The sequence below is a fragment of the Erithacus rubecula genome, assembly GCF_903797595.1.
Source record: "Erithacus rubecula genome assembly, chromosome: 5".
Classification (NCBI taxonomy): Eukaryota; Metazoa; Chordata; class Aves; order Passeriformes; family Muscicapidae; genus Erithacus; species Erithacus rubecula.
In genome coordinates, this window is record NC_136687.1 from 58,618,289 (window position 1) to 58,644,850 (window position 26,562).

A 26,562-nucleotide genomic window follows, 5' to 3' on the forward strand; every position below is an offset into this window, starting at 1 on the left:
AGTGAAGCAAGAAATTTAAATTATTTAATTGTGGAGTAATGCCAAATTCCATGTAGCTGCTTCTCTTTTCTTGTACTACAAATGGTTATAAGGATATTACTGGTTGTTTTTCAGCCTTTTAGCTTCAGTAAATCTGTTTCAGGTCTCTTTGTTCTCCTGGTGTTCTTGCTTTGAAGTCTGATACCTTCAGATAGGAGAGTGTTAAAAACTCTGAGTAAAGTTTTTTTGCTGGCAAAGCTAACTGTTGCCTGTCTGATCCATTTTGAGCAAATCCCCAAGTTTCAGCCTGTTGGGATTCACAAAGAGTCTGAAGCATACATGTGGAGGAAGCTCCAGAACTGAACGTGGGGAGGCAGAAAAAGCTTGACTTGTGCAACAAATATGCAAAATTTAAGTTATGGGGCACACCAGACATGGCCTTGATTCCTTGCCCTGCCAGCTGTGCAGGCATAACTAGTTCAATAATTTTATTTGACTTTTCAGAGATAGTGAACTAATGAGATGCAGAAACTCGGGGAGAAATTGTGGCCATTGTTGAGATGAGATCTTCCACTGTCCTCTGTCACCAGGCGGTTCTTAAGGTCAGACTTCACATGAGGTAATCAAGTGTGAGATTAAATCATTAGAAGCAGTGGCAGAGGAGGTGAGATAAATGTCCATTCTCTCTGTTTCTGACATCAAGTTCACTGTGAAATGGTTCATGAGGACCTTGCCCATTCAAAGGGCCAATACTGGTCAATAACCTGTTAATTTGGCAGTGTCTCCAGTGTTCTGCTTGTCTGCTTTCATAGAGGCAGGGCTGAATGGTGATGCTGAGTGTGAGTAAGTGGCATGGTAGCCTTGGAAATGCAGTAGGGACAGTCCCAGTGCATGCTTTGGGAAGTTGTTTTTCCTGATACTCTAGATTCATTCTGTTCTGTTTGCAGGTTTCTCTGCTTTGTTGGCAATGTGAGCTAGTATGTCCTTTGAGATGCAAATTTCAAAATGAAAAGAAAAAGCATTCTTTGTAGTATTTATTTGCTTAGGTATTAGAATTGAAATGCTTAACTTAAGAGTTTTCAATTTTGCTGGTAAAATGGCCATAGAATTTGCAATTATGTCAATTAAAAATTCCTGTGATGAGGTGATTAAAGTGCTTGTTGCCTGCATATGGAAGTGTAGGCCAGCTGTTTAGTAACAAGGTTAAGCTGCTCTTGTCATATTGTGAAGGAGTGAGAGAGGTTCTTTACAATTGTGACAAGTTACTCAGAAAGACAAAACCATTAGATCAGGACTGTATTAGCTGAATGTACATTGATGGAATGGTAGGACATTCTTATGCAGAACAGTGGGAATAGATTCCCGACTTCAAATGCTGTTTACTCAGATGTCATGGAAGTGCTGCAGGGAATAGTATTTTACACTTGCTTGCTGCTCTCTTTTGGCTGTGGAAATTAAAACTGGGCCCTGATGTGCCATTTAGAATTGGACACAGAAAAAGTGGTGCACTGAAGACTGGAAGCTGCATGCAGAGATAGGGTTGCTCAAATTCTTTCATTAGGGTTGAAGCTTAGACCTTGGAACAGGTCTTATTTTTCATTAAGGAAAGCCAGTAAGAGCCTTTTGGATCTGGCTACTCTTTTTTTAGGAGGCTTGGGGGTTCCACATTCATTGAGGACTTCCACTATATCACTTCTAATGAAAAACTGTGTGGAGATCTGGTCTTGAAATCTTATGGTAGTGACTTTTAAAAAATTTCTCTAAAAAATGCCAAACCTGAGGAATACCTCTAACAGTACAGGCAAAAAGCCTCCTCTGAAGCAAGTTCATTTATTATGAAATAAATATTATTTTTATTATGATAGTGCTTAGTACTGCACTCTATTGTCACATTTCTGAAGTGTTCTATTTAGATTGATGTCATAGCCAAAGGGAGTCTAAATTATGTAAATATTGTCAAAAGCACTGTTCAAACCCTAGAGGAATTACTGCTCGCTTCCTGTTCATAAATATAATTTAAAATCCGGGACTTCTTAAAGAACAGAGAGACAACCTGCATAAGAAAATTTTTTAAAATTTTTTTCTTTTAGAGAGAGTTAACTCACACAGTGACAGAAATCTTGTTAGGCAAAGCTTCAATTCAATTTTATATTTTGACTGTTTTATGTCTTCTTTTAAACTGTTTTTGATGCTTAGGAAATGCTCTTTTCATGCTTAGGAAAACTCTTCCTAATTTCTATTGGAATACATGAGGAAAATGAAAGTAGTTTGTATTTAATGGCTTTGTGTATAAATCTACTGGGATAATGATTTTGTCTTCATGGGCAAATCTGGACATCACAACCCTTTTGAGGCTGTGCAAGGACCTGTGTGGCTGCTTGTAACCATAAAGGGACAAAAACCAGAAACTGTATCTGGAAAATACCAAGCAACGATGGATTTAATTTGATTCTGACCTTTATCAGTTTTTTGCTCAGCCTTGCACAGCTGGGAAGATGCAAACACTGCTGGCATCTTGCTGGACAGGGCAAGAGTAACCCCATAATAAGGAGCCAATAATGTTACAGGCACCTTACTGAGGTGGAGAACTTGATTTTGATAGGGTGGAAAAGGTTTCCTTTTCCATAGCCTTGGAAAAGAAAAACTACTGGATTAGTTTCATCCCTTAGAGACTTTTATACAACATAGTAGGAGACTGGTAAAAAGGGACTTTAATGCTTTTACAATAACTGAAAAGGAAGAAAATTGTTTTAGATATCGTAAAGTGCAGAGTAGCTAATGGTATTATAAGATTACCTTTCCTTCCCATCTCCTACAAAAATTTTTACAGCAAAATATGAATCTGTGCTGTATCAGTGGCTCTATTGAATGTGCAGGTTGTGGCTTCATCCAAAATTTGACCTGTGAAATGGAATTTGTTCTTCATGTAAGTCCTGAGTCACTGATGAATTGCAAAGCACGCATTTGATCCATAGAGGTGGAACTGGTGGCTGAAAAACCTGGAATATCAGCCATCATATTTCTCAGCATACTTGGAGGTTTTTTGCTTCTTAATGTACCTTCTTGGTGTTTTTGTTGTTTTTGTTTTGTGGCTGTTTTTGATTGGTTGGCTTATTTTTGTTTTTAATTTTTAAAGCATTTTCAAAACTCGGTGTCAGTGCAGAATTCAGCCTAGTAGACATGGTTTCTCATATCATCATGGGGTTTATTTCTCATTTGGTTTATAAGCAGTGTAACTCTATAAATACAGTTTATAATGTACAAGATAAATTAACAGGCCATTTTGAAATGTTGAAACTGATTTTCTTTTCATTTTGCTTCTTTTTGTCTCTCTAAATGCTACATACATAAAAAACATGAAAAATTAGTTTGGTTTCCTGTTTTTAACTGTATCAGAACTGTATGGGAGTGCAGTCAGTGCATTTAAGCAAAGGTGCAGGAAGGCAGATTTCCCAGAGTTCGAGACATCTGGGAAGAAGTTTTGAGTTCACCATTTTGAACTTTTTTTTCCTTAGTTTATTTCTCAAAGTAGCCTTGAAGCTTTTAATGGGCTTCATTTCAGATAGATAAAATTGAAACCTGGGGCTGGGGCAAGAGATGCTGTCTTAAAAAAGTGAAGATTTCTAGATGTTTTGTTTATCTGAAGTCACACCTTTCTAGCATTTGTAGTTTTCAAGGGTTTCATGGTCTTTTAAGTGATACTTACTGCCAGACTGTCTCTTGTATTGCAATGTGACAGCAGTGGCACAGTACCAGGAATTTCAAGTTTTTGGAACTGTACAGTGAACTGTACCAGCTGCTGGAACAATCCTCCTCATCAATTAGTATGTTGAATGCAGAATTTTTTTTTCCAATGAGAATTGTAAAAACTTGAGTCTTCTAGTAAAATAAATTCTTTCCCTTTTAGTTTCTTAATGTTTGGGGTCTTCTATGTCTGCCAAGCATGTTTTAGCATATGTAAATTATCTTCCATTGGATTTTTTTCAAGTTCCATCCTGTATATTCCAAAGGGTCTGATGATGATTTTTTTTTTTTTTGTTTTGGAGGAAGGTGGTGCTGCTCACCCAGAACTTAGGGCTGATTTTCCAATTATGCCTTAAAAAACAGGAAAGGAAATTTTCTTGGTGTGGCAAGAAATGTTTAAAGATTTTATGATTAAAGTGGAGACTTTAGTCCACTTTATAGTTCAATGTCACTGCATTTTGAGTACCTTTCATATTGCAAGATTTTTTTTAAAGTATAAAAAAATCTTTAAAGAGTAGCCTAAAATCCATCATATAAGTGGTGAATATATTCTTAATGTAATTTAAAAAGCTGTATGAAAAATGATGAAAAAATGTTTCAGTATACCTTAAGGTATTTTAGATGTAGTTTTCAGGTAATTTCTATAGAATTTCAGTGTAAAGAACTTGACTATAAGACTTCCCTCCCCCTCAAAGAATATATATGGTCATGAAGATGAAACACTTTAGATTCTCCCTTTTTTTCAAATTGTTTGAATTTGGCTTTTTTTGTCTGATTGTCATCCTGTGAGTCAGAGGATAATCATCTACAGTCATTCATAGATGTTCTATTTACTTCTCCTTTGTTGTTTTTGTCTTATTGAGTGTCTTGATGATTTTTGAAGCAGTTCCCATCTCAGCTCTGAGCTGATGATCTTTTAAGAGAAAAGAAAGAACAGTATATTTTGGGGACAAGAGAAGAGGGAGACAAAGTGAAAGGATCCTATTTAATAATAGGAAAGCAGTAAAAGGAATAAAATGGAACACTATATGAATGGTTGGAAATGATTTCTCTAGGGCAGAGAGCTGCTTTAAGGGGCATGAAAGGAAAGTTTCACTACTGTTACATCCCTGAAGCGTGATAAATGTCCTGCTTACCTATCACACAAATCGTTCAGCTTCCATAATAGGGCAGCTCATTTAATACTTGTACTTGAATTCTTTACATTATCCATAATCTTTGAGCAATAGATCTCACCAGGTACATTTATATGTTATGCTATATTCCCACAGGTGTGTTTTTCTACTTGTATTTGAACTAGATTTCATTTTATTTCTGGTCCACACACTTTATCACTTTAATTTCCACTGAACTTTTTTTCTACTTTTTTTTCCTCAGTCCCTTGTATTGCAAGTAGTGTTCCCAGTTTTATTCTGTATTAGCTGACTTATGGCTATGAATTAAATAAATTTCTCTAAGGTCTGTCACTTTCTTCACTTCAGAGATGAAGTCTCACTATTAGTTTTGTATCCCAAGGTAAGGTCCTCATAAAGGTGAGGTTTTAGTCTGAAATGATATAAAAATATGCAAGTCACGTGCAGGAAAAGTGGTGCATTGTGGTGTTGCTGGTGATACTATGAACACATATTTTTCTTTATTAGAAGTAGTATGGTGACCAGGGTGCCAGGTAAAGCCATTTGTTTGAGCACTCAGTGTATAGTTCTTAGATTATTTGGGATATCTTTTCCAGCTTTTTTCACCAAATGGATCCAGCAGAGTATTAAGGACCTCTTAAAGGGTGAAGCAGGTCTCTTCCTATGCAAACAGGAGTTGTCTACTTATGAAATCCATGTGATCCAGCACTGCATGTGAGAATAGAGAATGTAGGAAATGCTTTACAAAGCTCTAGCACTAATATGGCCACTTGGTTAGAATTGGATTGCCTGATTTTCTGCCCCCCCTGCAATGGAATAATCAAATTGTGTAGGGAGCTTGGTAGCCACAGTGTCACAGCAGGCTAGTGGCAGAATTAGGTCAAGTTTCCAGTTTGACTATTTAGGAATTTCATACACATATTGTCCAGGACTTCTGTGGCTGACTGTGCAGAAACTGATAATTTTTATTATCCAAACACCATTACAACAGTTTGAGTATTTTTTTTTTTTTCCATTTTTTGTTTGGTTTTGAGATGAACAGCAAGATGGTTTCACTGTTCACCTACTTCATGTGTGCACCCTTGTTCAGATTCAGGAAAAAGCCCTAGAATAGTATTTTTACTCTGTTTCAGTTGTTTTCCTGTTGAAGTTGAATGTGAATTAATTGGTATGCTGTATTAATACTTGCTTGCATAAGGAATGCATGATTTTGATATGCTTCTAGATGGATTTGCTAGCTATTTGTTGGATTAAATATTTAATATGTTAATCTCTGGCTGCAGTTGAGTATTGTCCCAGATCAGTGCAGCTTCTCTGAGTTGTAGGTCTATCTAGAGATTATCCATTTCTTAAAATTATTGGTATTATTTGAATATCTGTTCTGTTCTTTGTGACATTCTGCAAGAAGAGATTTGGCTGTGCATCACAGAAAAGTCTTTGTATCAAGTTACATAAAACTAGCTGAATAGTTATTCTGCAGCTGTTCCCAGCCTAAAAATTGCTACTAGGTAATCTCATAGTATTTTCAGCTGAAGAAGGATCTAGAAGTATTGAAGTTTACAACAATGGGTGAATAGCCTTTCACACCAATTTTTGCAGATGGGAGCTCTATATTGGGCTTGAAATGGGGATGCCCAAGCCATGTAAACAGCATTTTACTTGATCAAGCTGCCACTGAAAGGAAAAAAAGTAAAGCCCAAACCACTAAAGCAGCATTATGAGAACTGAATTTATTATTGGTAGGACATAGGGTTAACTTCTTTGTGTTCCAGATACATGTATATACTTAACAACTGCTTTTTATTATGATTAAAACTTTAACTTTTGAGTTCTGACTACTTTTTGTTAGCAGTGTCTCTGAATGCCTTGGAAGGTGGAGTGTTGTAACACAAAATGCTAAAACAATTTGGCTGTGTCTCTCCAAAAGATTATTAGGCAGAACAGACTTTAGGATTGAATGTCTATAGGTATATGTTTCTTTTAGGATTAACTTCTATTAAGTTTGAATTGCAGGACTTGACCATATTTGTAGTTTCCCCCCCCCCCCCCCAATTTTTACATTTGTTTGAAAATGCTATGCTTTCTGAAAGATAGAATCCATATTGGCTGGCTTCACATGTTTTGCTCAGGATTATAGGATATACTTTAGAGAAGCCTCTCAGTTGATGCTGTACTGAGCTCAAAAGTATCTTATTGAGTTGTTAAACTGGGACATGGGGAAACATTAGATGCTTATTTACAAAAGTAGGCCATAGATCCTTGTGTTTTCAGATTCATTTTCAGGGCTGGTTTGTTAGTAGCATTACCACCATATGCTACATGGGAAAGGATTTTCTCTTTTTATTAAACTCTTTTTTTTTTTTTTTTTTTTTAATCATTCACCTAAGTATTGGTTTCAATGATTTGAAAGACTGAAATCAGATATAGGAAAGAAAAGCAGCAGTGCTTTTTCTTTTATCCTGTTTGCTTATCAGAAGTTGCCATGCTTAACCTCAACAGATTATGGAAAAAAAATCACAGTGGCTTGTAGAGACATAAGACACTTCCCCCAATTATGTGAAAACAGCAGAGTTTGTGGGAAGCTTAGGCATTGTTGCTTTGGGCTGAAAAGGAGTTATATCAGTTATCAATTGAAATAAAGTTTATTCTTCATTTGAAAGCATCAGCTGGACTTTAAAAATAATTCTTGTTTGTTTGAATTCTAAAAAGAGATACTGTTTTCCTAAATTCTCCTTTCTGCTGTGGACTTGAATTGTATATGTGCATTTTCCCCCTCTTATGAACCTATCAAAATAATAATTAGAAGGAATGGAATGCCTTAACTTCTCAAACAACATCTCCTGCTCCATGGTTTTCAAATTCCTAAGTGTTTCAAGAATCTTGTCTAGATTTCAATCCTTTGTTGGCTGAAGTCTCTCTAGAGGGAGATCTTGTCCTTAGGCTGCTGTGGGATATCATTTGGATCCCTCTACAGTGGCAGTGATTCTGCTTTGAGCAAGCAGGACTTCTTTTCATTCCTCTTATCCTTAGATAGCAGTGAAAGTATTTTATGTTGCAGATAAAATTTTCTCAGGTGGAGGGGAGAGAAAGCTGTTAATCTAGATGGAAAAATTAGATTTCAGGGATACTGAAGGAAAGCAGATCTGTGGCTTCTGAGCGAATTGTAAGGAAGACTGGTAGTACAGCAATCAGCATCACTGAAACTTTGCAGTCTCTGAGCTGATGGCATTATGGAAGCTGACTCCTGCAGGACACAAGCTGCTTGATGAGCTTGCAGCTGGCTGCTATCATATATTTGCAGTATTATAGCTGTGCATTTGCTAGGTGGGACATAGCATGTGAGAAGAGACTTTGTAGAAAATATGAGACCTCTCTCTCTTTCCAGGCAGAGCTGGGTTCTGCTGTACTCTCAGCTGCACTTGTGTGTGTTTCACATTCAATGTTTAGCTGTTTTTGAGGTCTGACACATCTTTTCACCAGTTGTCACTAGCCACTTGCCTAATCTGAACTGTGCTGATTATATTGCCTGGAGTGACTGCTTTCTCAAGGGCTGAAGTTGTCAAGTGTTTAGGAAGAAAACCCTTAGCTATTATGAAAATTAGCCAGCATCTCAAACTGCTTAAGTGGAGCCTTGTTGCTGAAGTAGTTTGCTCAGAGCATTTACTTGACTCCTTCCTTGTGGTAAAGGTTGTTAATAAAATCAATAGCTGTCCTCATGAAATAACAGGATAACCAGAATTATTTTTCTACCAGCTTGAATAAGGACTCTGCTTTCTGTTTGCTGCAATTGCACTATTTTAAGCTGCCTCTTCATTTTTGGGCATTGTTGGTAGCATGGGCTCAAGTCCCAGAGGCAATTTGTAAACTGAAATGAGGTTATAGTTACCTTTGGGGCTGAGGTTGGATTGGAGTGCTATCTATTGATTGCACCATTCAAAGAGTTGTGGATTTTTATTTTTTCCATTTGAAGATGCTGGTTTTATTCTATCACCTAAAGATTAAGTGAAATAAAATGTGTTACGGCTTTTTCTCTAAGGATGACACAACTTGGGTTTCTATATTGTGGGGAATTTCTAAACATGAGCAAATCACACTTGAAGGATCTGGAGAGTTGTCATTCCAAATGTTGCATAGAAAATGATTTTTAGTTTGTTATAAAACCTAAGCCCTCCACTATTGTGGATGGCATCTGGGATTTAGTTCTACTACTAAGAATGATCTTTATCTTTAGACATGTCTGTCCTTTTTTCCAGTCTCAACCAGTCTTACCACTGCGGCATAGTGATACTCTGTAATTGTCAAGTTTAGCACTGGCATGTGCTCTCTTGAAGTTAATTGTCATTTCATGCAAACATTTTGGGAGTTCATAATGCTAATATGGTGATTATTTCCTGATGAAAAACAGGTGAAGCCAAAAGCAGATTGCAAGCTCACATCACCTTGCACCAAAATGAAACTCTGAATTGTGCTCAGCTAGCAGCGAGGCAGATGTTCCTTGGATTTACAACTTCTCACAGCCACAGAGATTTAGAAATAGTTTTTCTGCAAGGTCCAATGTCACTGGAACAGCTGTGACTGCATTGTATATTCAGAATATGCTGGTAGCTGTGGTGAAATTAGAGGTGGTGCTTATTCCAGCCAGGAGTACAAGGTATTGGGCAAGGGTTTTTGTCTGTTCATGGGCTTCTGTTTTGTGTACTTTGTTCTAATTTATTTATTTTTTGTTTTTAGATTCTGATTACTCAGAGAAGTTTGCTCAAACTACTTCAAGGGCATTAGTTAATTGATTATGATCTTTTAATAGAATATTTTGATGTTTACTGAACTTGAAATATATAAATTTAAAGCCTATCATATCTAAGTTGAAAGGACACATTTAAATGGAATGCCAAATTGAAATTATATTGGGAAAGAAGCCAGGAAATGAAGAATTAAAGTTCTGATATGGACTAAATTGAAAATCCTGCTTGCTTTGTGTCTGTACAGTGCTTTTGATTAAGGAATCAATTTCTTGTTTATTCCTTGCTGAAAAATTCATGGGTTTGAACTTGTTTTCACTTTAAGAAGTAGCCATTTCTAAGAGATGTGAGAAAACAAATAACACATGACCAGGGAATATAAATAATATTTTTCTAACCCTGTACTGAGCTTGAAGTAATACTGATTGGACTTGTTATCAGGTCATTTTAACTAGTGGTTTAAATATGTGGGTAAAGCTGTGCAGTGAGCAGATTGACACTATGTTGCTGGTAAAGGAAAATAAGTCATCCTACTCCTTGAATTAACCCTAAGTGCCAGTGGTGATGTTCTGTGCCCATCACTGTGTTTCTCCTGATGATTTTTTAATTGTTTTGTTCACTAAATTAGCAGAAAAATCCTTGTATTACTGTTACTCATCTTCAGGCTAATACTTGATACAGCTTATGGAGAGTGTCATGGAGCAAAGACCAGAGCAAAGGGTGTGGCAGCAAAGGTGGCAGTGCAGGGGGAGAACAAAACCCTTAGATATTGTGATATAACTACATATGGATGGCAATTAGACTGGCACAGCTACCTTTATTCCTTCACCCTGAATTTATGGGATTTTGTGGCAGGATGCTCCAAAATTCCTCACTCAAAATAAATCTCTGTCATTGCTAGTTCAAGAGCATTGTAAGTCATTCTAAGGTTTCTTTTGGATGTTTAATAGTGAGAGCTTTGAAGAAATGAAATCAAAGAAGGGTAGAAAGGTTTGGGTTGGAAGGGACCTTAAAGATCATCCCATTTCAATCTCTCTACCATGGAAGGAGACAACTTCCACTACATGAGGTTGTTCAAAGTCCCATCCAACCTGGCCTTGAAAAATGAAAATGTGAACATAGGTCAAGTAACAGATAATAGACTGCATACTAGAATAACTAAACTAGCTTCTAGCAGTTTTAAATACAATTTAACTGCTTTTTAAAATTTCTATGTGTTGCACATATAGTGCTTTTTTGAGTTGGGTGTAGTTCTTGAGTTTTAAGCTGTGATGTTTGGCAATCTTACAGGTATAAGCTGGAGTTTTGGCTACAGAAGAGTTATGTAGCAATTGCTTTGGTGTTGTGGTAAAATAAGTACTAACAGAAAAACAAAAATAACTTGGTAGAAAATGTATCAGCTTAGATAATGAAGGCTTTGAGTTGTTGCCACTAATTTGCAAAGAGGTAATAATCAGCAATCAGGGAGAAAAAATCTATAGTAAGCATTGTATTATTGCCAAGTATGTGTGTAAATGTTCTTATATGCTGTGGTTTGACTTCACTTTTTGGCATTTTACCTGTTTTAATAGGGTAATTTTTCCCTTAGTGTAATATACTAGACATCATCTCTCTTGCTCTCTGCACCCAGTTTGTTGTAGTTCAGGGGGTTCTTGTAGGTAAAAACCAGTTTTCTCATTTCATTGTATGTGATAAGCCATGATTTCTATCAAGATATATAATGATGATGATAATGCAGTAGTTTTCATGAGGAATAATGCAGTTGAACTTCTTAGCTGCAGCCCAAATGGTGGACTTCGAAATCTTTTTTCTAAGTCCTAGAAAAGCACTTACCCTGATTATCCCATTTTTCTGCAAATGAGAAGGTTGAGAGCAAGGGATGAAGGGCTCTGTCTTTGCTCAGGGTTCATCCCTGATCTGCACAGTTCAGGGATCAGTCAGGATCTCAGGCTGTGCTCTGGATGCAGAGGTTGAAGTCAGCCTCACAGAGTGAGCAGTCTGGTTTGTGTGTTTGTGGAGGCCCTGTTAAATTGGCAGTGGTTTTAGGCTGGACTCATCTGGGAAGGACTGGTCTGTCCTTGAGAGCTGCTGGTCTTGGCTGTGTATTAAACTATTTCTGCATGAAGGAAGCATCTCTGACAGATGGGCTTTCCAGCCTTTTGTTCCTGCTGCAGCCCATTTGCCCAACATAAAGGAGCAGGAATGGGAATATGAGACTTTTCCTAGAATTGTATGTCACCATGCAGTATTGAAATGTAGCCTGATTTCTAACTAATCTGAAAATGAGAGCAAGCTTATTTGTTGACCTTATATGTGATAACTTAGGGTTTTTTATGCAAAAGAGGGTGTTTGGGGATTTGTATTTAATGAGGCCAGAACTGGGTCAAAATTAACACCTAGAATGGAGGGAGCCTAAAGGCTTAGCAGGAGTGTGTATCTGGCAGTGCAGAAGCAGAATGATCTCAATATGACAGAACTTGCTTCTACTTGCCAAGTCATATCAGGTTATTTAACCCAGAATGGAAATGCCAAGTGGGACCTTATCTTTTCACATTTTGTCTAATTGGTCTTTGATAACAGCTTAACGGCAGAAAATTCTGTCTTTGATCTGTGAATCAGATGCTGTTATTTCTAGCAACATTTTATTGGGAAATGAAACTTACAGAAGAGGTTAACACATAACTTGCTCTGTTTTGTTACTGTCTTGTTGTGCTATTGTGTAACCCATAATAAATAAGTTTTCAGAACAACAGTGTCATTTTATGGCGTTTGCAAACTAGCAAAACTGTTTTACATATTACAGCCATGATAGTGGTGACAATTTTAGTAACTTAAGTTGTGAGTTTTAGGCACAGTTTGTTTCAGTTTATGTACTGTAAAAAGGTGATTTCACTATGCAGTTACTCTGTAAAACACACCACTTTTTCCTGGCAAAATGAAAACCTTGTAATTATATCCATGCATTAACTCACAGCCATTATGTCTAAGTGAGGGGCTTATAAAGTCAGTAGAGCTTCATTTAAGGCTAAAAATTCTGGTGCACCCAAAGAATTGGTAATCAATGACCTCTTGAAGTTTAAGTAGTGCTTGGCTCTGCTCTCAGGAAGGTTTATCAGCAATGGCATTTGTGCAGAGCTGAGAGCAGCTGGAAGGAGCCCAGCACAGCTGCCTGCAGTTGCTTGGGCACGACAGCCTGTCTTCAGGCTCTGTGCAAAGAAAGTCCTGTCTGTGCTGAAAACCTGGGGTACTTAAAATAGGCTGCTAAAATCCTGTGCTCTTTGTGCTGGCATGCTGGATAGAAATTGCAATAACAAACCAGCAACTTTGTGTTAGATCCAGCTCTCTGTAAAGCTACTGTGCTGCTCTGGAGATTTGTGAGAAAGAAGACCCTGAGTCAGGAAAGTGCTAAAAGCATTTGTCTCAAGCTGGTTTTTTTGCCCTCCTCTGCCAGTAAGGGAGTGGTTCCATGTACTTTTTCCTTGGAAAGTGGTGATGCTGGTACAAATCCTGCCTTTTGCTGCCTCATTAGCTGTGTTGATGGTGCTGCCTTATACTTGGAGTAGGTCTGAAAAGTCTCAAAGTGCTGGAGGGACTTTGCTCTTTTTCCCATAGAATGATTTCAGCTGAAGGGCTGAAGTATGTGCACACATTAGGACATGCCCATAATGTGCATCTCCAGCTTTCACTCTCTTATATTTGCATAAGCTATGTTTTAATTTGAATTGTAAGGTATGGGTAGGTGTATGTTTTAATGATAAGCTGTTCATTGAAATCACATTTCACAACCTCTCCTGTACTTTGAGTTAAGATGAGCTTTTCAAGTAATTTTGATGCCTTCACAAATGGCAAAATGGTAAGATTTACATTCTGCATTAAACAGTTTACACCAAGACTGAATGGGGCAAGTAGTTATGTGACTATTATCTGTGGTTAAGAAAGGGAGCCCAAATTAAATATTTTATAAATGAATGTGCAGGATTTGTGGATGTTTTTCCAGCTTGCTGCATTTGACATTTCTCAGGGTCAAATGCAGGTGGCAATGGTTCTAAGGCTGTTGGCATTACAAGTGAGCTGTGTTTGGTAGCAGCCCAGGGAGAGCAGGATGCCACTCCTGCTAGGTAGAAATGTTGGGGAGAACTGTCACATAAACAGGTCCATTCTCTTCTCTCATACTTCCTTTCCTTGAGGCCTTCATGTGCATCTCTTTATGGGAACTGAAATTGGGATAAGAGTTGCAAATGTCTGGGACACTCCTTAGTCCCTCTTATGTCTGTGTCACCATCCAGTCCCTTGTGTGAAGGTGGAAGGCCTTCCATATTTCTGTTTACTACAGAGAGAGACTATTTTAGTGATAATGGCAATATATTCCCTGATGAATATAGAATGATTTTCAGAAAATGAAGCCAGGAAATAAAATAGACTGTGACAGATGAACTTTGAATGTAGCCTCTGTCTTCACCTAGCATGGCATTGCATTAACACTTCTTGATGTCTGCCATTTGAGTTTGTACAAATGTATAAAACTTATTAATTTCCAAAAAATTTTAGACTTTTCTGTTAACTTTTATCTATTTAAGAACATATGGATGGAACACTTTATGGTGCAAAAACTCTGTTAGCATCATTGGCATTGTGTACTCAGGTTTCCCATTGTTTCTGATAGACTTTAGCTGTTATGAGGTATAAAAACATGATGGATGGTGGTGCCTGAGGATAAATTGCCTGAAACTCTTTTTTTGGGTGCTAAATTAAAGAGTTTTAGACATTCCATTAAGAAAAAAAAAAGCTTAAAAAAATGCCTAAAATGAGGTAGAATCTAAATATAGTATAAAGTTCCATTTCAGATAATACATATTCAAAAGCTGTTACAAGAAGCTTGAAATTGCCATAAGAAATGTAATAATTTGGGATTAAGTTATCTGGGATAGCTATTATGGCATAGGTAGGAAGTACCAGAAAAAAGTATTTTAAATTTTTCTATGGAAGCAAATTATTGTTTTGGGTATCCTAGTAAAAACAAGACATTCAGCTACATTAATATAGCTATTGAAACATTCGTTTACATTTTCCAGAGCTAAAAAAATGAATATAAGAAATATCTTAATGTGAAAAATTCTAGCTTTCTGTTGAAGACTTTTCTGCTGTGCTACTTCTTGTGTGTCTGTGTTCTGAACTCAACAGCTGTGATGAAAAGAACACATTGACCTAGGCATATAAGCATTGCTTTTTCTCCTAAAAGCAAATTTCCTGTTTAGGAACTCATTAAACAAGAAAAAAAAAAAAGAGGGGTGGAAGGGGGCATTTATGCCATGTGTGTTTCTTATGGGCACACATGGTTCCAGTGGTTTCCTTTCTCAGAGCTGGAAATACCAAAACTATTCCTATTGATAAAAGAGCAGGAAAGCCAGTCTTGAAAATTTAGATTGTGTGTGTAAACTTGTGGATATGATACTGCTGCTTAACATTCCTAGCCAGTTGCCTGGATTAAATTCTAGCTGCATTTAAGGAAATGCTCAGTGTGTTTCAATTTATTCACAGCAAAAGAGGTTAAATGGTAGCTGTAGTTCTCCTCTTTAATATATTGATGTGGATAAGATGTTCTGGAAAGCTGATTCTCTTTTACTTAAGGACTTGCTTGTGTGAGAAAGTTATCTGAAGAGAAGTTCTCTGGGAAAGAATTAACAAAGACTGATCGTGCATATCCCTGGTAATTGTGAGAAAGATTAGTTGAAACGAGCCTAATTTCATTCTCTCTTCCTCAGAAATTACTGCATTTATATTGGGTCCTTAGAAGTGAGTAATTACAGATACCAACTTAAGAGCTTAAAGTCCTAATTTTGGTTTCACTTCTTTGGTTTATTATTGATACTAGAAAAATGAAGCAAAGAATTGAAGCACTCCAGAAGTGCTTCACTGTCTCTGGAAATGACACTCAGATCTTTTAAGTACCTTCTGTACATTGAAATACTTGCTGAGCTTTCTCCTTATTACTTTTATGTCCATTCCTTCTTCTCCTCCTGGTCTCTTCATGAACATCTCTGCTCAGGATCCCTGTCCACATATCTTGTGTGTTGAGACAGTCTTGCTGTGCACCTCCCCAGAGTGATGCTGAGTTGGTTTTGCTCAAGAAGATGAGACTTGTGTGGCTGTCAAGCCTTTCTTTTGCTTGAATAAGTGATGAGTGCAACTCACCTGCAGGAGGAAGATAATTAGAGATGAGAGCATCTGAATGGAGTTATAGATAACTCTATTTGACATTTGGCAAAAACTTCTAAAATTAAGAAAAGAGTTATCTCATTTTGGTTTAGTTTAGATTGAAGTCCACAAAAATGTAATAAAAGCAAGAATCAACTTAGTGGAAGCTGTTGCTTCCTATCAAGTCTTTTGAGTTGATGACTGGATTGACAAAGTCAACACTGCACAGCTTTATCTTCCCTTTTGCCTCCAAGTCTGGAAAAAGGAAGGCTCAGGGGAAAAGGGTTCCAAGCCTAAAGTACTGTATGAGTAGAGTGAACTGGAACCTGCAGGCTTCCCTAAAACAGGAATTCAGAAGAAATTCTGTAGGAATTCCAGTAAAAGGAGAAAATAAGCTTTTTTTTTTCCTGAAAATTCCAGAGGAGAAGGAAATCGTTTTTATTCCCATTCTGTGTAAAATTCCAGGACCAGTTGGACATTGTATTCCTTTGGTCCCCTGTCAACACAGATATGAGTCTTGGTAGGGATTTAGTGGTGTTTAACCAAGATAACTGAAAATGTATGTGCAGCCATGTGACTGTATCAACCATATAATTTTACCAGGTTGTCTGCAAGCTCACAATATCCTGAAGTGTAGCTGGGGTAGATGTGACAAAAAGAAAAGGGGTTTCATTAATTGTGTGTGTTACTTTGAAATGTTCAGTTGGTGGGTTCTACCCACACCTTATTAAATGTGATTACAGCATCTCAGTATGATAAACATGCACCTTCTGTAACACTGAAAAGTCACTGTTAGCTGCTTTGGCATTTAAATTAGTAGTGATATGATGGATGTAGTGGGTACTGAAGTCAGTGTTGTAAGTAGCTTCACAGGGTTTCTATGCAACTGAGTATAAATATTGTACTAATTCTTTAATGTGCTGTTATTTTATTATACCCTAGATTGCTGGTTGCCCTTTATGCTGTGTCATTTTGATCAGTTTCCTGGGGAATATCTAATGCTTCATTCAATGTTTAGGGCACAGCACTTAGAGTGAGATGGTGTATGAAGCAATAAATGCCTTTTTGAGGGTGGCTAAATGCCAGAGCAGTGATGAAGCTGCTAAATGAGAGAACTGTTTATAAAAGGGTTTGTTTTGCTTTGGGTTTTTTTTTTTTTTTTTGGGAGGCATTTTTCTATTTTGCTCTAGATGGAAAATAACACTAGCAAGTGGAAGCAGGAGAAATAATGTTCTATTTTAGATTGAGAACATAGACTTTGCTGTTCGCTAAGTGTCTCTGTGTGCAAACTGCTCATAAAAGTCTGTCTGGAAGGACTTGGCAGCATGGCAGAGGAGAACTCATTAAAACCACAAAGGATAAATGTGCAGCACTGTTAGCATTGTACATGCATTTTTTTGCTGGGGGATACTTTGCATGTGTGGTTGTGTTTTGTGGACATATATCCTTGTGTTCACACACAATTGAAAGCACTACATAGATGGGAGCAGATTTTGAAACAAGGTTGCTGTCTCTTTTGATGTCTATAAAAAAAGAAGGGGGGTTATATTTGGCTTTTTTGGTGACTTGGTGTTTGGTTTTAGGGAGGGGATATTATAGGTGTTATTCCCTTAGTAATTTATAATGTAGTCTAGAAAGTTTTTGATTTGCTGTTTGAGAACAGTACTAAAACTATGACCTCTAGGGCTTAGTTTATTCTTGTCTTTTTTAGTCCTATAATTACAGCTTCAGTTGTAATATGAAGCCCATATGAAAGTTGTAGTTGGCTCTGTAAAGGGTTTCTAAGTTGTTATGTTGCAATAAACATTGACATTTCCAGAACACTGTACAGCTTCATCATCTTTAATCCAGTGCTTTCAGCTGCACTCTTCTTTTAATAACAGCCATGAATGTGTTTTAATTTTATGCTGTAAAATCTTTGGGGAAACTTAATTGCTGTTATCAATGTTCAGCATTTGACATAGCTGTTTCAAGAGCTCTAAGCTGCTTTTTTTATGACTGAAGAAGTAGGAAAATGCAAAAGGGTAAGATTAAGGCTATTTAACCTTAACTTGCTCATGATCTTCAGTAAAATCACTTTGTTGCCAGTGAGATTTTGAGAGTATTTCATCAAAACGCCTCTAAGTGCAGTATGAACCAACAACCTAAAAAAACCCCAAAACAGAATGTTAAAATGTTGAAATTTTTGAAATTGTTGCTTTGTTTATCAGTGATTAAATATGTTTGTGATTTGTTACAGTCCACACTTACGGTGAGAAGTTTAACCTAATTCTGCATAGTATACCGTAAATTTTAACTCAGTGTTTGCTTAGAGTTTGCTGACAAAACTATATATATTTCTTACTTGACTCTTCAAATGCATGGCCTCTTGAGGCTGTATCAGGACATTGTACAGAATATTTTCCTTGAGGATGAGATTTTGTCTGCTAGAACTGGTCTCTCCAGACACTGCTCAGCATTATTTAGCCCATGTGTCACAGGCTTAAAACACTTGAACAAAATTAGGATAGTATTCCTGCAACAGTTCAATTTGTGTTTTGTAGCCAGATTCCAATTCTCAGAGGTGAAAATGATAGGACTTTGTTATTTTGCAAGAACTCTGAAGTGATCCACATTGCCCTTTTGCTTGCCCTAAACTTGTCTGTGTGGTGTGCTTTATGCACAAGTGTTTTCAAACAATTTTTATTGAGGATTTTACTTTTTCTTTTGTGGTTGCTGTGGGAATACAACAAATTGAAAGAATATCTTTTGTAGGAGGTTATTTAAAATAAAAGCCACGGTAATTTTAGGAAAAAATTGAGCAAATTATTAAAAAAAAACCTAGAAGAATTGAATACATTGGCAAATGCATCATGCTGAAGGAGATGATACAAATTCATTAAACACAATTGTCCATTTGTTCAGAAAAGTCCCTGAACAGGCCTAGCAGAAGCTTTGAAGGTGTTTTAGAGGAGCATTATTATGATCTTGCCCTGTTCTTAAAGAACTCCTTATTTGTTTTCCTTTGTTTGCTGTTATAAATTCATACAGTGCTATACAGATTTTGCACAGATGCAACAATTATTGTGTGGTTTATTTATTTAGGCATTTTAAAATTTTAATTTTCTGCTTTCTGTTGTGATGTAAATGTGGTTCTTTGTCAAAGCAGTCTGGTTAGGAAATTGAGTTTGAATTTTTGTAAGATACTGACATGACTAGAGGGGTAAGCAGTACTGTTCCAGAGGAAGATAGCAACAATTTCAAAATATTTTTATTCTTGCCTGGTTTCTTTATTGTATAGCATTTTTTGAATAATATAATATTGGAACAAATTTCAAAGCAAATTGGGACAACTACCTTGGTGATGGTAAAATCTGCTATTCATTTCATAAATAGTAGCCCAAGATGGCCAGTGAAATAGCCTTTGTATTCCATGAAGGATATGTCTTTTAAGGCATATTTTAAAGCTTTACACTTACCACTAATTTAACAATCAATTCTATGCTTTCTTGTTTATGTGGTACCATAGACTTCAGTGTCTATCTACACCATATTTGAGGCAAGTGAAATATATCAAAATGGAATTTAGACATAAATGAAATATTTAGGCCCTGTTGATGCTATAATCAACAATTTCTGGATTAATTGCATTTCAATAATCTAACTTTGTACATTCAAAGCAAAATGAACAAAGCCACGACAATGTGTTGCTTAAATATTTGAGAATCCAGAAGACTGGTGGTAGTTTCTGTAGCTGGACACTTTTGTTCTTCATGCTCGTGGCTTCAAGTAGAGATTACATACCTGGGGTTTTCAGTTTGGGACTGAACTTTGTGGTTTCCTTTTTAAATATAATTTGATTTTGTAAAATGTAGAAAGAAAAGATTTCCAGAGAGAAGGTGCAATAGGTCTAAGTACAGGTAGAAGTTTGCTTTAATGTACTTAGTCATCATTATTTAAAAAAGAATTTCTGTTAAATAGGTTAGAAACCCTGGTGCTTTTCTTTGCTAGGTACCTTTGAAAACTTTATTTTAACAACACATTGAATCACTAAATGTAGTTTGAATATAAACATGGGATGGTGTCCCCACTCAAAGAACTGGGTACCTTGCTCACACATATTCACCTATTGGTCTTTCTTTCCTAACTGCTAAAAATACCTTTCCTCAAACTTTTTGCTGTGGGCTCATTACTCCTTTTTTCTTTTTGTGTGTTTTACTATGGGCAATGATAGTGGTGGTGTATCTGATGCAAGAACACAATAAAGATCAGTAGCTGGAGGCTGTGGGGTTTATTAGACCAGGTGACACAGCTGAGACATGACACATTCTTGATCACAAATACCTTTGTGCAAGTCTGAAATCAAAGCATCCATATTCAAAGCCAATTAGAAGGTGAGGAGTGTTTCTTAGTGTTAAATAGAGATCAATTTTACCATCTCAAAAACAGAAGGTAACTCCTGGGAGAGGGAAGCTGGAAAAAATAGACAATATGTTAGTGGAGGGAAGAGATGAGAGAGCCTCCTAAGGGTCAGGCAACTTACAACTGGAGGAAAGTGAGGAGTTGACTGTAGAGATCATATGGGGCCCATAATTTTTATTTTAAGGCCCATTGGATGTGTTTGGCATCTAGCAGAGTTATGAATTTTTGCCATGATGTCAGTTTAGTTTCTTGTAAAAACGCATCCTCCATTCCAAAGCTCAGATTTGAGAAAAGTGTAGGTCTCCCTTGAGGATGGTCTGAGAGCTCAGATAAAACATCTGTTTTATGAGAAATGTCCTCCTGCTGCTATCTGGCTGGCTTTGTCCTGTATCAATTATCTGCATGAATGTGTTTTTTTCTTAAATATTTGTTCATGCTTAGTTACAGTTGTTACAAATACTAAAAAATAGGAAGGTATGATGTTTTAATAAAGCAAACCAGTTATTTTTGGGTTTAAGCACTTGTTTTTTGAAAATCTCTGTAAAAATTTGCTTATTAAGAATAAGGTGGGGCAAGCTTATTAATTGAGAGATCACCAATTCCTTTGATATTTAACTTAAACATTATTCTTGCTGCTTGTGACATTTTTCTCCTGATTCTTAAGCACCAAAATCCTGCAATCTGTCATGTGAATGCTTTAATTTGTGAGAGTTCCTGAGATGTAATCCTGAACAACAGAAAGCCAGTAAGATATCTGAAATAAAATATTTTTGTTAATCAGTAGCCAAGGAAGATGTTTTTCTTTATTAAATGAAAATTAATGAAACTTAATTAATCTGTCTAATTTCAAAGAGTGTAATGTAAGCTTTTTAAATTGAGAGCTTATAACCTAGATGGCTTTTTCTCTGGGTGCCCACACATGAATTGATCACTCTGCCTTTTATGTCCAGAGACTTATTGGTTGCAGTATAAGAAGAAATTTTTCTGGGAGATAAAAATAAAAAAATCATCTTTCTTTCTATGGCTGTAGTCTGAGCTTTTTTGCTTTGTTTTTCCTCAAACACAATATGCTCTGTACATCTCTGCTGTATTTTAAGGGCCTAATTCTGCTGCTCTTACAAAGAACACAGATGTGCTGATTAAAGGCAGAGTGTACCTTGCTCTGACATATCTTCTTATGCCCCATTGCATTTGGAAGTGGCCAGGAGAGCTGCCATTTCTTTAGCTCCAAAAAGGAGAGAAAAGGAAAAGCAAGTGCTGGAGAAGGAATGGTGAAATTAAGATGAAGAAGCTTAATAAGAATTCAAGTACTTCTCTTATTTGTTTCTCTGCTCAGAAGTTGGTATTTAGTGATGTTGGGCCTGGTAACAGTCTCCAGGTCTGCTAGGGTGACTTCTGATCTTCTTAGGGGCTACAGCTATTCACACATCCATCTCCTAGCATGATGAGTCTTAAGCATAACAGAAAAAATATTCTGTTTGCTTATTTTAAAAGAACTCTGCCAGAAATTAAAGCTCAAGGGCTGTGTGTGGGGGGAAGCGTAGCCTGCTTTCAAATGAACATCACTGTGGGCAGTCCAAGGAAGCAAAGGAGTTATCTTTTACAATACATACAGTACATATATTGGCAGTATATAATTAAAATATTCAAGCCACTTGATTTTTGCAATGTTTCCATTCCAATTCTTTATATCCTAAAGTTGTGTGAGAAGTGGGTAACATGTAGTGAAATTTTGGGTTAATTTTTCACTTTGGGGGAAAATGGAAGAATGGTTAAAAAGGATATTTTGTTATGAAGTGATCCATCCTGAGACTCTCTGGAGTTCTGTGGTTCATAAAGCTCAGTCTTGAATAAAGCAGAGTTCTCTGCAGTGGTAATATGCACAGCATTTCATGAGTAGAATGAAGTTTGGCCTTGTTTTTCTCTGCTCTTGAAGTATTTTTAAAATGCCATATTTTGCTGCAGTTTATGTTGTCATTTATGATGTTCGTACTTTAAATGTATTCGAGTAATTGCACATGCAGCTTGTGCATCATTTAAATCAATGATCTGTGTGATTCCTAAAAACATCTTTCACTTCCAAGAGCACACACAAAACAGTTATATAAGCAATTATTTTCATTCTCTTTATATGCTTGCATTCTTCATTTGCCTTTCAATATAGTTTTTCTCACCTGCTGATGCAAATAATGCTGATCATTGCTAGACTTCTTACATGAATAACTAGCTGACTATAATATAAGGTCTAGGAAATGTGGCAGTCTGGTGCTGTCACATCTGCATAAGTGGTGAAAAGAAGGTAGGCAGTGAAGTGAGAAATTGTTACTTGCTAAATAGTCAAGATGGGGTGGCAAGTATGAGTAATCATGAAATGCCCTTACAAGCCTAAACCATTAGCAATTAAATGGCAGATATGTCAACATCCATAAATGTGCAGTTACACATGTGAATGTGAAGAAAGATTATGAAAGTTTCCCATCAAAATAATGGGCTTTGTACCAAATCCTGCCTTTCTGCCCCAGAATGAGGTCTGGGAGAGAGTTATGTAGAGAGTTATGTTTCTCTTAAAAGGTCAGATGGATGGTCAGTTGTGAAAAAGTAAATTCAGTATTAGGAGATGTTGGGAAAGGAGAAAACAAAGCAGAGAGCTGTCTCTTATTTTCCCATGCACTTATTTCCCCCTCATTTTACAGGACATAGAGGTTCTGGGAAAGTTTCAGAAAAAGGGCTGTTACAGCCATCAGGACAAGGTGTGGGAAGATAAAAACTTTTCATCCTAGATAACTGGTGATGACACAGGTGGTCTCTGATAGTAATCTGAAAAAGCTTGAAAGGGGAGATAGGGATTTATGGTTTCTCTTCCATTGTGATGTTAAAGGAAATTGGAGGAACTGGATTGCAAACAAACAAAAGAAGATGGTTTTTCATGGAATAGGTAGTGGAAAAATTGGAATTGCTTGCCATAATGTCTTGCAGATGCTAAAAATAGACACATATTGGGAAAAAGTACAAGATGCTCTTAAGGAACATTATTGAGAGTAAGTGAATGGAAAAGACATCTGAGGAAAAAAATCCCCATGTGTCGTGTGAGGAGAATTGAAAGAGGACTGCACTGTGGTGCTCTTGGATACTTCATTAAGTCACTTGGCAGAATAAGGGGTCTTTGGTCTGATACAGCAGTTTGCTTGGAGATATTGTGTGTCAGTTTCATGTCAGGTATGCACATGCTCAGATTTCCCAGGATTGCAGCAATCTCTCTGTGCTAAGGGCTTCCTAACATTTTTGAAGTAAAAAGGCAACATATAGGGAACAGGGCAGAGATGAATACCACATATTTTATGTCCCTGCCAGAAGTGTAGAACAAAATGGGAGAATATTCACTAAAAAAGAATTGTCCAAGGTGTGTTATGATATATCACTGGAGTCTTGCACCAGAATATAACATTGAAAATCTTAATTAGTATCTGAATTACATATAACTAAATTCTGCTGGGAAGGATAATTGGAGATATTTTCAAGCTTAAATAATTAACCGAGTGAATGTGGGGTGTGAATAAAGGGAACATGTATTTGTAAATTATAATTATTAGTAATGCATTTTGAAATTGAAAAGGAAACTACTTTTAGTTATGTGTTGGCTTTTATTCAAGGTAATGATCTATTAAAGGTAGTTTTGTGTTCTGCAGAACTTATTCAGTGATGTAAGTCAACATTTTGCAGAGTGAATGCAGATGAGTGGTATTATATTGTCAGCTTGAAGTTGGGATGTGGCATCATTGCATGATGGTTTAATCACAGTGGGGAGCTCATGCTTTGTAAGTGATTTGAGCATCTCTGACGAGCTGACAGTTTGTAAAGGTGGTTGTAATGAACTACCAGGTTACAGCTTGCCTGGAATAATTGAAGCACCTCATCAGACACCCAGCAACCACATCTTTCCTTATCACACAGCTTGGGTCATGGGCTTCATATGACTTTAATAGACACAGGATGGAGATATTACAGCAGAAGAATAGATAATATTGAAGGAGATTGTTGAATTCTGCTTGCTAGTATTTAAAGGGGTGTTTCTAATACTGCAAATTATATGCTTTTGATTGCCGTGGAGTAATTTGTTAATATTTCAAAATTAAAAAAATTTTTTGCTCTACTTGATAATGGACATATTGTCATAGATATATATATTGAAATGAATTTAAGACCATTAGCTTTTCTGTTTGTGAATATTACCCTATGATTTCTGTTCTTTTCTTTCATGCTGAATCTATGAGAAAGCTGTACTTTATCAGTGGAGTGATGAACATCATCTGTGCCAAAGCCAAAATAGCAAATGTAGGTGGTGATGTTTATAGCATAGTCAGAAGTGTGACCCCTGCACATGCCTGCATTATTGAGCCACTATCAGTGTGATTGGCTCATTTACCAGTATCAGGGAAAATAATTGATGTGAAAAATCACAAGTAATTTGGTGTATGTAGCATCCTTAGTCTGTAGGGTTTAGATTTAATTATTTTGAATTGGTGAATATATGCTTTTAAAAGAAATCATCTGTACAATTCACACGCACACAACCCAGCTGACTGGGGAGGCTTTAAACCATGTCTTATTAGAAGAATTTTTACCTTTTTCTAGTGTTTTTTCTTTCTATAGCTTGTGCTATAGCTTTACTTTCTTACTTACTGTTTTAACACAAAGGAATTGCTTGGAATTTCACTTCTAATTTTAACTGTCAGCTTAGTTTTTGACTTGATATACCTACCAGCAGGTTCTCTGCCTTGCCTCCAGGAAAGAATCTCCTATTGTAAAATCGATTCACAATGACACGCTTCTCCCCTCCCCCAAAATGGTACATCAAATCAGATCTATAGGAGTGCAAAAATAGCTCAAAAGTGATGTTCTCTTTGACAGCTTCAGAAGTTTCTTGGTGTTTTAATTTTCTAGGTTTGGGGAGTCTTCTCTAGCAGTTTCACTGAGATATTTAACTCAAATTTAGCAATAATTTAACTGTCTCTTCAAATCACTGTTTTAAAGCAGTTTCCTGATCTGGGGTGGCAGTGGGGTGCCTGTTGACTCTGTCAGTGTTTAGAGAAAGATGTGAGAGTTTGGTATTTGGATTGATTCACTCAGTTTTTATAACAATTATTGAATAATACCAATGGCAGGAATAAAAACCCCTGAATATATTACTCCTTAACACAGTAGTACAGATCAGATTTTGATAATATTTTCCATGCATAAAAACCAGATCATTTCAATGTACCCTTTTAATAAAGTAACCCCCAGAAAAATAATATAATAGCTAGTTCAGATGATCTTATGCACCTAAAATAAGAGAGATTTTTGGATTTCTTCGGGTGCTGAAAAACAAAGCTGATCCTTTATCAGAGATGCATAACAGTTTGGTTATTTTTTTATTATTTACTTTATAAGTAAATTTCTTGTTAGCTTTCTGTGTGATGGACCATAGCACAGCTCATCTAAATGATGAAAAGTCGAACATAATATTAGTTCTGATATTTTTCTTCAGGTTTGTGTCAGGACGTGGGAAATGTTTTGCAGCAACAGGTGCTTTATTTCTGGCAGCCTTATGCTCTTTTATCCCTTTTTCTTGTTTCTCTTTTTGTTCTCTCTCACGTACAGAAGAGGTAAATATACATCTTCTGCTCAGTGTTCTGGATTGTGCATCTTGGAAAAGCATTAACATTCATTTGAAGCTGCAGCATTGCTTTGTTCCAGCTTCCAGTGGTGCAGAGAGAGGAGTAACTTGTCTCTAAAGAAGCTCTTGAGCTGCAGCATCTGTGGGCTTAAAATGTAGAGAGCTTGAAATCATCTTCTCTCTTGTGTTTGCAGTTGCTGTTGTATGTCAACTGCATTGTGGAACAGACTGCACTGAGACAGATTCTCATTAATTGTTTGAAAGCTATTTTTGCTGCCTGCTTGCCAATTTATTTGTATTGCACACTTGTCATTCATGTACAGATCAAAACACCAAGTCTTTCAGTCTTGGCAACTATAGAAAACTACACAGAGGCTGTGATTGCTCATCCCTTGTCTTTCTAAACATCTGACTCACCTGAAACCTGTGTGACAGGGAGTTGTTTTTCTTTGCCTACTGACATATATCCATTTACCACAGTTACATGTTTTGGAGGAAATGTTAAGTCTGGGGACTTCTCATGTTTCTGTCTTTCATCTTTGGAGCGTGAATGTACCAGAGGAATGATTTTCTGTGGGGATGGAAGGAGGAAAACTGTTCAGAGTCTTTCTATGTAGCCACAGATGAGTGTTAAATGGACTCAGACCTTCATTAACTGCCAAAATAAACTCCTTTTGGTCATATCTCCACTGAAAGATTGCCAGCTCTCAAAGAA

The 26,562-nt window shown here is 36.7% G+C and overlaps 1 protein-coding gene across 8 annotated transcripts in view; it reads left to right on the forward strand.

Moving 5' to 3' along the window:
* Nucleotides 1-26,562, forward strand: part of INPP4B (inositol polyphosphate-4-phosphatase type II B) — a 279,334-nt gene that overhangs the window by 66,656 nt on the left and 186,116 nt on the right. For 4 of the 8 annotated variants that reach the window (XR_013774362.1, XM_079306681.1, XM_079306682.1 and 1 more), the window contains exon 1: nucleotides 525-581. The exons of the other annotated variants lie outside the window; for them this stretch is intronic. Coding sequence is in view for 3 of the 4 variants with exons in the window: in XM_079306681.1 (XP_079162807.1) it covers nucleotides 540-581 (42 nt within the window). In the remaining variant the exon portion in view is untranslated. Of the gene's footprint in view, nucleotides 1-524; nucleotides 582-26,562 lie in introns of those variants that run through there. 8 annotated transcript variants of the gene reach the window in all.